An 11922-nucleotide genomic window follows, 5' to 3' on the forward strand; every position below is an offset into this window, starting at 1 on the left:
AGAAACATAAGAAAATGTATAATGTAACAAGTGTACAATCATGCATTGTATTTCATATGAATATTTTTTATGCATGATATTTTAGAATATGTTGTAGGCCTATAGTTGTGGTATTATGCCATTAAATCAGCAATAAAAACTCAACACAACAACATATGAAATAATTAATTGACATAAACTAGACGTATACAGTTTATGATAAATACCAAAACAAAAATGTTTGATGTTCATATCAGGAGTTACAAATGCGTAGTTCTGAACGCACGTTACGTACTGTGCGCAGCTATACTAGATCTACAGAACGTGTGGAGTGACATTGGAGACCGTGTGAGGCCGATCCAGGAGCACGGAAGTCAGTTGGGCTTGGCCGGAACTGTCTTCCAACAACAACGTTAGTTGGCGTAGCTACTTCACTTTATAACCAAATATAAATGCGACTTTGTAAATATCACCATCTGCGCTTTTGAGGACGCCACTAGAGGTATCCCAATGTTCAGGTGAGTGTATTAATCGAGAAGTTAAATAGCCAGAAAGCACACTGACAGCTAACATGCTAACTATATATGCTATAGCAGCTGTCAAGTTAACGTTAGCCAAATGTTATCATGGTGAATGTTAGCTTGACATTGACTTTACAGTACCTTAGTTATAGTACCACATCATGTTAAATCAGACGAACATCTAACATGACAGCTAAGAATATACGTTTTTTTTAATTTAATGAAACTAGCAAGTTAGCGAGTTAGCTAACGTTAGCTTAGCACTAACGTTAGTTGGGTGGGTTGAGCTCAGTCAGAAAGGTATTCGTTTCTAATGAAGCAATGTGTACATTTAGGGATGCCAGCGAATCCCTTATTTCACATACTTCAATTTTCCAAACTAGCATTATTTGGAAACTTTATTTCACTTATGTTTATTGCAGAAACCACAACTTTAAGCCAAAGTGTAGGAGGGCGTTCCCAAAATATCAACAGCAACGCATGACAAGTGGGAACTGTGCTAAATGGCATGCCTATTTCATTTAAATTTAAGTATACAACTTACAGCCATGTAATACAGCATGCAAGTCTCTTCAGGCAGCTCTGTTATGACAGTGCTGTGTTTGTCAGAATCAGAAATACTTTATTGATCCCCGGGGGGAATTGTACTTGTCTCTGTAGTATGGCAGGCTGTGGAGAAGTGGACTGTTCAGTGAATGCCCTGGCTCCCCCCAGGCTGATAGAGGAAGTAGGAGATAATCGTACAACAGACACTTCCACTTCCACCACCACCCTGGAGTGTGCCATCTGCCTGCAGAGCTGCATCCACCCTGTACGCCTCCCATGCTGCCATGTCTTCTGTTTCCTGTGTGTAAAAGGTGCCTCCTGGCACAGCAAGCGCTGTGCTCTCTGCAGACAAGAAATCCCAGAGGACTTCCTGGAGCGGCCTGTTCTCCTCTCCCCTGAAGAACTGAAAGCAGCAGCTGCAGGGGTGAACCAAAGTGTGGGGACAGGGGGCGGTTCCCGTGGAGACAATGCATGGTACTATGAGGGGCGCAACGGCTGGTGGCAGTATGATGAGAGGACCAGCCGTGAGCTGGAGGAGGCTTTCGCCAAGGGCAGGAAGAGCACAGAGATGCTGATTGCAGGGTTTCTTTATGTGGCCGACCTGGAGAACATGGTGCAATATCGCCGAAATGAGCATGGCCGCAGACGCAAGATAAAGCGGGACGTTGTAGATATCCCCAAGAAGGGAGTTGCGGGACTGAGGTTAGACCCTGAACCTGCCCCCATTCCTGCTTCACCAGTTGTCACTCCTGCTGCAACAGAACGTGTCAGCTCAGCTGACGGATCGGACACTGCAGGCCAATCACAGTCTTCATCCTTTGGGATTTTGGCATCTCTTCCCCCTGTTAGACCTCCAACACTCCTGGGGCGCCATCCTACCAGTCCCCTTTCTCCCTCACCCTCAACCCTGGAAGAGTCTTTCTCCCAGCTCCTAGTCAGCCAGCCAGAGGGTGAAGAAGTGGATGGAGATGATGAGCTACAGACCTATGAGTATGCATCCGGTAGCAGTGAGAGTGAGGAGGAAAGGGAGCGTGAGAGTGGGAGAGCAGAGTCTATGTCACAGAGAAGACAACAGCAAAGACCGCTAAGAGAGAGCCAGCCAGCCAGAATGCCTCCAAGGGGCGGGCCCTCCAGCTCTGCACTCAGTCTCCGCTCACGTAGTCCTGATGGACAGTGCACTGAGACAGAAGTGTGACTGCGACTGGACAGTGGTATCTGTTCCACAGATGACAGTTCTTAAACTTATTATCAGTTCAGCAAAAAAGTTTGAAAACCAGTATGCACCTTTTAAAGGTCCCATGAAATGAAAAATAACTTTTATTATGTTGTTACTTGTGTCACTGGGTGTATTTTCTCCCATCGATCGTATGCCAAATATGATCTAAAAATGCATTTTACCTATTTTTATACCAGTTCTTGGGTTATTCAAAGATATCCATCCAACTGAATGTAATCTTAGTTTTGTGGGGAATCTGGTCAACCCTTTCTTCTAAACCTGCTGATCTACAAAGGTAGACTCTCCACCTGACACCTGGGATAAACTCATGTCTGTCTTTGTTGTCGTCCACCCAGTATTGTGTTTCATGCCGAAATGCCTAAAACCATTGAAAAGTTACAACATTAAAGCCATTTCAAGGGACCTTTAACACATAAAGCCTTTTGTTGAATACTTCAAAAGCTAGTTTCACCCAGCAATACTCTGTATACAATGGTAGTTATGCATCACTCTCAGCACTCTCTGTAGTGAAGCATAAGACAGTTGACTTTTCTGGCCAAAAAAAGGCGACAACCTAAGGCAACTTCTTGGTCCATGTTGTCCAGAAACTGTCACTGCCTCTACATCAGTTTGTGACATAGCAATACAACCTCTTTTTAATTAAACTAAACCCCCTTTGTACTGTAATATTTTGAGCTTGTTGTTAATGGGTTTTTTTCTCTTTTGGAGTGATGATCAAATCAAGCTTAAATGTAGCATCCTATGCACCAGTTACAGGGGGTTAAACCTGCTTCCTTTTCCCTGCTTGGCTGATTAGGTTTTTTGAAGTTAAGAAGTTTTAATCATGACCTAATTAATAACTATTTAAACTGGAGTTTGTGTGTGTGTGCATATGTTTAAGCCTATGAGGGGGAGAGAGACTGTACATTCCCTCTATTTTAGTGTGAAAGTCTTGTTTTAATAATGGCGTGTGTTTGTGTTGTTGTGAGTGGTGTTGGCAGAACCACTGGAAAGTATTAGGCTATATATGTAGAGAGTCACATTTGGATTTCTATTTCTTCCAGTGCTCTCGATAGTACTACTATCAGAGCACTGGCATTGACATGTGCTTGGACGAGCTCGAGCTGTCCTCACATGCTCTGTTTTTTTCCCTTTTTGCTCCAGCTGCTATTATTTTAACTGTCAGTGTTTCACTATTAGTGTCTTACTATCTGAAATACCTAAAACAAACTTCTGTCTGTGTGGTGTAGCCCCTGTGGTGTTTTGTCAAGTTATTAAAAGTGTTTATCTATAATTTACAAGCATATACTGGCTGATTTATCTTTTCTGTCTTTTAATAGAGGAATACACAGTGGAATGCAATACAGAATTGTAGGAAGACTGGAGACAGAAGTGGCACGGATCCATAGCCCTGTTTATAATGTGTCCTGATTTTAGTCCAAGTGCAGTTGACCTTAAGAATCCACTGGATGGAGTTGTAGCACCATTTAAGTAGCCCTTTACCCCACTTGTTGTTTGAGACAGTTATGGATATGGCAGATATGTAAAACACCAGAAACTAAGGCCTTGGGCCAATTTCTCATTCATTATGCAGTAAATTGTGTTAACTAACCAGATGTTTTTGTAATTCTCTTCACAGAATTCAATTAACATCTCGAGCTGAATTTATCTTCTGACAACACGAGCAATACAATTTTTCTGAGTCCTCTCCCTACATACAACAGTGGTTATTTTTACATTCTTGTGGTTTTGGTCTTGTTTGCTACTACTGCCACCAGGGGACAGTGATCATTTGTTACACGGTTAGTAAGGGCTTCTGAATGTACAGGTTTGTTAATTAGCCAGACTTTGGGTAGTGTTTTTTCAGAGCTTCCAACTGTGTACTCTGTAACTTCAATGATAACAGTATAGTAAAATCTTCACTGGCAAAAGATGTGTTTCTGCTTTTGTATACTTTGGGTACAATTTACATCTGCAGCCTATCAAAGAGGCTTAGCCTCCTGCATAAACATCACAACCATCATTACTACATATTTAGATTAATTGGTCAATACAGCCATGGTGACAGTGTCGATTTAATTAAAATTTATGATGTAAGGTTTTCCAATTCTTGAGAAATCAGACGTTCATTTCAATGTTCAGTATATGTATATATTTCCTTTCCTTTTCCCTTCACTGAAGTGCAAAATGGGGATTAGCAGCCACCAAAATAACATTAGTTATTAAATTTATAAATTTGCACACTAGCCTTTAAGACAACCTAAGTTTAATAGTAGATCAGGCACCCTAAATTTAACCCATATGATAACCAACAATCATTCTGCTTAGGGAGCATCTGTTACTTGTAGCCAAAAATAATTGGGTACACTTGTGTGCTTCAATAAAGACTGGTTCTTGAGCACTCCAACAAGACTGCAAGTCTACAGCCATGCTAGCGTCTCTGTGAGGCTGTACTTAGGCACAGTGTTGCTTTGAGCTAAATGCTAACTTCTGCATGCTTACAATTACTGTGCTAACATGCTGAGTGTCACATCTTTTCCCAGTAATACGTAGAAACTCCAATGGAGCACGCATAGGTGGTTGACAAATGTTCTGAAATATTGAGTGGTGATGTGTTCGACCGTAAGGGGCTTGCTTTTTTTCACTATGGTGATTCAAAGTGACAATGAGCATGATGATAATATTGGAATTACTAAGGCCAAGGACTTGCATGCTGTACTGCATACATCAATAATATGTCATTATGTAGGCGCGTCACCTTAGTCAGTATGCTATGAGACACTGATAGATTTATATGACATGGAAACAGAGACTGTATTTAGATTGAACATGTATAGAGCAGCATCTGGTGGTCATGAGACATGTGGTGCCAATGTGAAGGACAACAACAGAAGAGGAACAGATATATGATGTCCACATAAGAACAATTACATTGTTTCTGAGTTAAAAGAAGAGAGGAATGTGAGTTTGTATCTGTTAGCATGCGTGATAGAGGTCATTCACTGCTGCTGGTCTGGGTACGCGCTATATGATGGGGCCAGTCGAACAGACAGACAGACAGACAGGAGACAACGCTGCTATATGTTTTCAGACACATAGCTGCCCTTTAACTCTCTCATATGTGCTATCATATCCTGGTCAAATGCCTTCTGTAGCCTCCCTCTTCACACTACAGAAAATACACACACTGTCTCCAATCCCTCCACAAATAGTTCCGTCATACCCACATCTTTCACCACCCCAAGGCCCACAGTAGAGCATTGTTGTTGCGTGGATTATTTATGACCTTGTTTTTGTTGAACAAGGTTGACTGGTCGTGTCCACTAAGTAAATGTGCTCTTGTAAAAGAAATCTAGAAATGTTTATTGTGTAAGAAAACACAAAACAGGATTCTGTTCTGCAGCTGTGCTCGTGTCTATACATTTGTACAGTATGTCATCAGTATTTCCAAACATAATGCTGAGATTCACAGACGGAGCCAGGAGTGACCTCACTCCTACTGTAACCATCATCGACCTAACACCATTAGAACCTATCAAATGACACGCCTCGCTAAGCCTGGTGCTACTGAACCATTTATAACAGCGTTGCATCACGACATTACTATGATGACTTATAAAATCATAAAATTTATATTATGGGTATTCTCCATTTCTAAATACAGTACCATATGACTGCAGAGTCCCTTTCTGGTTTGTAGGCTATCGCTTCTGATATCTAAAGACGGCTGTGACAGATGAGATATAAAAATGGAAAATGAGTAGTTCAGTAAGTGGCCACTTTATTACATACAGTGACCTAGAAGTTTAAAGTATTCTTTTATGCATGGACAGCTATGTTCTGCAGGAGTCATTTTACAAGATGGCATCTTAATGTCAGACTTTTTAGCGGCACATTCAGGCTGTAAACGAATGATTTCCTGCCAAATGTGCTAAAAGGTGTCCTCTGTTGAGATTGGGGAAGGTATGGTAAATATGAAGACGGTGTCAACAGCTGGTTAACTTAGCTTAGCTTAGCTTATCTTAGCTTAGCGTAAACACTGGAAGCAGGAGGAAGAGCAGCCTGTTTCTGTCCAAGTAAAACACATCTGCCTACCAGCACCTCTTCATTGTTGGCAAGTAACACACTATATCTCTTTGTATAATCTGTCTTTTAGTGTAAAAACGACAAATTGTGGTTTTACAGGGAGTGACGTGCTATAACTATGTCTTAGTAGAGCGCAGTGAGTGAAATCTATAGGTAGTGGAAAAAGAAACAACAAAATGAAAGTTATTTTGTTGTCTGGATCCCTGCTGGCTTCCGTGGTCTCATCTTTCCCTTTTCAGATGCCTCAAACACTTTATACCTCTACTGTATAACAACAATATGTATCAGTATCTCAATATTGCAGCTCCATCTCTTTTAAGTCGAAGGCTGCAATTTATAACATAATTTCTGAGAATTGTCCTTTGACCACTTTAAGGGCACGAAAACAGCTTGCAGAACTGTAAGTGTACCATATAAACTGGCAACAGAGGGTACTGTAGATGTGTGATGGACTGCTTTTATGATAAGTGGGCCTAAGTAATTTAAATATTATCATCATGCTCATTGTCACCTTGAATTGCCACATTACCACCAAATATTTCAGAACATTTGTCAACCAACACATGCTCCATTGGAGTTTCTACCTATGAGGCAGTAAAGATGTGAAAGTCGCACCTTGTCCGTTAGCTCTGGATTTCAGTCCAGCCTGTCAGACCCTCCTGCAGATCAAAGACACTCAAGAAAGATCTGTGTCTGTTGTTCCCCCAGCCCACCATAGTGAAAGCAACCCCAGCTTCAACCTTTTACCTTGTATGTGGTATGTCTCATTCTTGTCCAGCCAATGAAAGAGTGTAAATTACAGAAGGCGTGTGTCTGTGTCTCTTTGACCATCGAATATATATGCATGTGTGTGTGCACTGTGTGGAGTGTGTTGTGGTCCATGGCTACTCTGAGGTGAAGTGTCCAGCATTTAGTCACAGTAGCAGCGTGGATCTAGAGATGTTGCCTATCAGTCCACCACTTTGATGCAGACTGAAATATCTCAACCCATTACATAGATTGCCATGAATTATTTTTCAGACATTCAAGGTCCCCAGAGGATGAATCCTACTGCTGTTGAATATCCTTTGACTTTTCCTCAAGTTGCCACCATGAGGTTGACATTTGTGGTTTTGAGTGAAATATTTGAGCAGCTGTTTGATGGATTGCCATGAAATTTGGTACTGACATGCATGTTCCCATAAAAATGAATTGTAGTGATTCCCTCATCTGGGGCTATAATCAGGACAAAATTTAAATTTGTCCAATACTTTGGTTTATGAACAAATACCTATGCGTTACAGAGCTGCTGCCGTGGCTGTAGACTCTTATAGTCTTGTTGTTCAAAGCACTTTATTCCTCTGTGGTAAAGTGTGTGCTTATGTATTTGTGTGATGTGAACATGTTTGAGTGGGTCACAGTCCAGACAGTGGGCCACGTAGCCAATCCCAGCAGACCACTCCACTGAAACCAAATTAAAATTGGTCATTCGTCACACGATAAATAGATCACTATAGTCACCTCTGCCGGGCAACACCAGCTAATCCCACGAGAGCGCCCCGCTCTTGTTTTGAAAGACGAGCCTCACGGGTTGTCTTTCAAAGGGGTGATATTTGGGCCCCATTCTATTTTAATGAAGAGGTCTGAAATTCTCAAGAACCCTTTAGGGTCCTCCCGGCTGTCCTTGATGGTCCCTCCTCTTGTACTGCAGCACTCATCATCCGGCATTTGAGATGACCATTCCAATGGACGGGCGCAGACACACTGACAGTTCGGACATGTGGACGAAGATAGAGCGAGCAGGATCGTGACACTAGCTACAGTCCAGCAGATGGGGCGTTTTGTACTTTGTAGATAAAGTGGGTGAAAAATGGAAGTGTAGAGTGACGGGATTTAAAAGTACACCTATGGTCTAACAGGGTTGACCCCTAAATTCATAATTTAAGCCGTCAACACTTCCAGTAGATGAACAGCAGCTTAGAAATCCATCTTGTATACGCTATTGATACAGGTGTTCAAGAGGAACAGGCCCAGCAACCATTGTAGCTTGTGAATTTGTCTTTGAATTTTATTATTATTATTATTATTATTATTTAATATTTTATATCGGTGAGATACAAAAAGAGAGCACTCCTTGTGCCTGAGGAGGTCAAAGTTTTGTCCTAAGACTCTGAGAGAACATTCAACACCAAAACATCATGACGAGGCTGCAAAACAGGTGTCCACCTGCCCAGCTTGTTTATGAAACCATGCACTCACATGTCCGGTGCAGGTGCATGCCAATGAGGGAACATCCTTTTTAGAGTAGAAGAAAAATGCAAACACTGTAGAACTTGAAAGTACACCAACACACATGTTGTTTCAGACATGCAAGCGTCTCTGGACTGTTAAGGTTTAACAAGAGAAAATGTTACAGTATAATGCAAAGAGAAGGACCGGAGAACCCCGTAAAGCAGCTGTAAAACAGCTCAGTTTCGGGTCGTCTGGTCCCCTTTATGTTTAACCTCTGGAACAGGGTGGTCCTGTCACTCTTCTGTTCACATTTTTGTGAGACACACAAATACAAGAGGCAGTTAACCATCTATTTTGAGTCTGTCGCAGTAGCAACTGACACATGCTGAGGATTTCAGTGTAGACCTCCGAGCCCAGCTCCAATGAATGAGAGGCTTGTCAGGACAGAGATGCAGCGCAGGGGCAGAGGGCGCAGGACAGGGGACAGGTGGATGTGAGTCAGGAAGGAGCGTGAGTTTCACACGTGCCTCAGACAACCAAGAAGACATTATGTCAGCCACCAGGGACTTATTGAGACAGATAACGCTCATAATCACGCATGTATAGAAGATATATCAAGCTTGTCTACATGAATAGAGGCTTTTAAGTCTGCCTAGCAACTGGTGTAGACAGCCTGTCTCTGTCAGTGAAGTTGTCAGAGTTAAATAAACAAAGCTATGGCCTATATGTTTCACATCCAATATAATATATTAGTAATAATTTAGATAATTGAGATTGTTCTTTGTTTAGATATTTGTATATCTATAAAAAATAATAAATATCACATACCGTACTAACACAGTAGTTTTCAGTCACATAACACATACAGCATCATGCCCCTTCCATGCCATTTTATTACAATAATCCACTTTGTGATGTTCTATCAAAAGTTGAGATAAATGTTATGTTAATGTTTTGAAAAATTGCAATAAAAACACATAACTGTGGAAGCCAAGAAGGGCCGTGGTTGCAAGAATTTATTTTACAACTTTATCTTGAGATCACAAGTTAATTATCTCAATATCTCGGAATAACAGAGCTGTTTTCTCATAGTAATGGGTTCATTTTCTTGTTGTCTTGGGATTTCTCAAGATAAATATCAAATTTTTTACAAGCAAGCAAAAAGTTGTTTTCTCAAATATAACAAATTTTGTTCTGTAGAAATTATACATTTCCATGTCACCAGTCTTAGCTGATTCAGTACCTGATTTAACATCTAATCCAGGACACCGTAACTGATGTAACATGTCGGATCAAGTCAGAAAAGCGAAGACAAAATTTCATAATACAGTAATGGTAATAATCAATGAACATTTTATCAACAGTTTTACCACAGACTCATGTTAAAGGTCAGTTCATGTAGTTTAATTCGGCCAAACGGTAGGTGATCTAAAAAGCCTTTTTTTCACAGCAGCATGACATTAACGAGGGTTCAGTTCCATTAAGTGTCCCAGTAAGTCATTCCATTGTGCTTTTTCTGCTATTGCATGTAAATATATCTGCTGTGAAAAAGGCCCATTTATAACATCGATACCATACAGTACCTGTACTTACAGGCAGCTAATATGAACTACAAGTCAACTGACATTGCAATTTGTTTTTTGTAAATTATGACTGATAAGCTATTTAGATATAGATTTAAATGTTAAACATCACCTCTATTGGTTCACATAGATGCACACAGGTGTCCTCTTATGTCACACACACACACATACTCACACACACACTATAGTAATTCATTGAAAAGGGCAGATCAGCACCCTTACCATGATCAAAGCCAAAGCCAGATGCCGCTTGCACCCATATGTCATAAATAAGGCTCTACAGCAGTATGTACAGGAGGTGGTACATTGTCATGAATGTGTACGTGTGTGAGTGCAGGATATGCACATTGGGAGCACCTGCGCACAAAAGCATATCATAAAAGTTGTGTAACCCAGTAGACATACTCCTAGAAGTCTTCCGTGCTGTGATACAAAAGTATTTTTCGATGGGTGTTACCTCTTTCGGGGTCGGAGTGGATGTGATAACTTGGTCTGCTGACGTCAGGGGAGCCATGGCTACATTTCAGCTGTCTGCTCTTGTGTTCCCTTTCTTTCCCTCTCTGTCATCTGTCTGTCTCTGCTCTCATGAATAGCCTGTCCAGTGGAGAACATGCTGTGACTGTCTGCAACGAGTGTCCTCAGTCAGGGAGTTGAGGGTGAAGCAACAGGAGGAGAAACCATGTACACCAAATAATGTATGTTTTGTATACTGCATATCTCCTGTTGAACAGTGTGCTCATGCAGGCAGCAGCTTGCTGAGAGTTAGCAGGGGGCCTGATGAGGACAGAGGAGTGATGGCCAACAGGACGCCTTGTTAAAATACCCCCATGCAGCCCAAGTAGGTGCCAACCTGTAAGACAGGCTCTCATTTACACACACACAAACTGAGTACAGACAGGAAGAGGCTATCGCAGAGAAGCAGATAGGGGAAAGGCAATGTCTTGAGACCAGTGGGGGTAGGAATAAAGATTAAAAAAAATCATTATTATCATTATTTGACTGAAAAAAGTGTAGAAAATTGACTAATGGATAGAGGTGATGAGGGGACAAAGCTTTATCCTCAAGGGAACAAAATAAACCCCCAATAGGTCGACATTTGTTTGATATTAAATGCTTGATGTTTCATTGGAAGGCAGAAATAGCAATGGGCGAGATGAAAGAAAGAGAGCTTGGGAGACAGAGAGAGGAACCAACGCCCCCCTCCCACTCTTTATTTATACCCCCAAAGACAGCAGGCTAAGATTTCTGGCACCAAAACACACGTCACGCTTGCTATTTCTGTCTGAAGTGCTACATAGCACCGAGAGGTTGGGTGACAGGGCTGAGGCATCATGGGGCCAAGGGACTTCCGTACACCTACCCAGCCTTTACATGACATTTCACACTTTGGCCACCTCTGCCAGAAGAGAGCGTGTGTACATGAGTGTGGGGCAGAGCATGTGCTTATGTGTACAGAAAATGTTTATTTGGGGAGAAAACTGCAAGATATGTATGCTCGTATCATTTTTGTTCTTCGTGTGTGTGTGTTTGTATGTGTGAAACTGAGAGTGTGTGTCACCTTCCACAGAGCAGGAAGTGTCAGGGAAACCTGTTGATGCAGTCTTATGAGGCGAGAAACAGGGCCTGAAAAGTGATCCCTAATGCTACTGAATCATTCTCTGTGCTGCACACTGGATATCCTGGTAATGATGGATAACATAACTGCTCTTGAAAACACTTTGCAGTATTGATGTACTTCACAGCATACGCAGTATGACAAATGGTTTTAAATGTGCAATTA

General features: G+C 41.5%; 1 protein-coding gene across 1 annotated transcript; it reads left to right on the forward strand.

Moving 5' to 3' along the window:
* Positions 1 to 486: 486 nt before the first annotated feature.
* LOC139302180 (E3 ubiquitin-protein ligase rnf146-like) lies at positions 487 to 2313 on the forward strand. Its single transcript, XM_070925791.1, has 2 exons — positions 487 to 497; positions 1161 to 2313. Exons 1-2 carry the CDS (start codon positions 490 to 492, stop codon positions 2239 to 2241), a joined length of 1089 nt encoding a protein of 362 aa, XP_070781892.1. The 5' UTR covers positions 487 to 489; the 3' UTR covers positions 2242 to 2313.
* The last annotated feature ends 9609 nt before the right edge of the window (positions 2314 to 11922 follow it).

This window comes from Enoplosus armatus, chromosome 19 (assembly GCF_043641665.1).
Source record: "Enoplosus armatus isolate fEnoArm2 chromosome 19, fEnoArm2.hap1, whole genome shotgun sequence".
Classification (NCBI taxonomy): Eukaryota; Metazoa; Chordata; class Actinopteri; order Centrarchiformes; family Enoplosidae; genus Enoplosus; species Enoplosus armatus.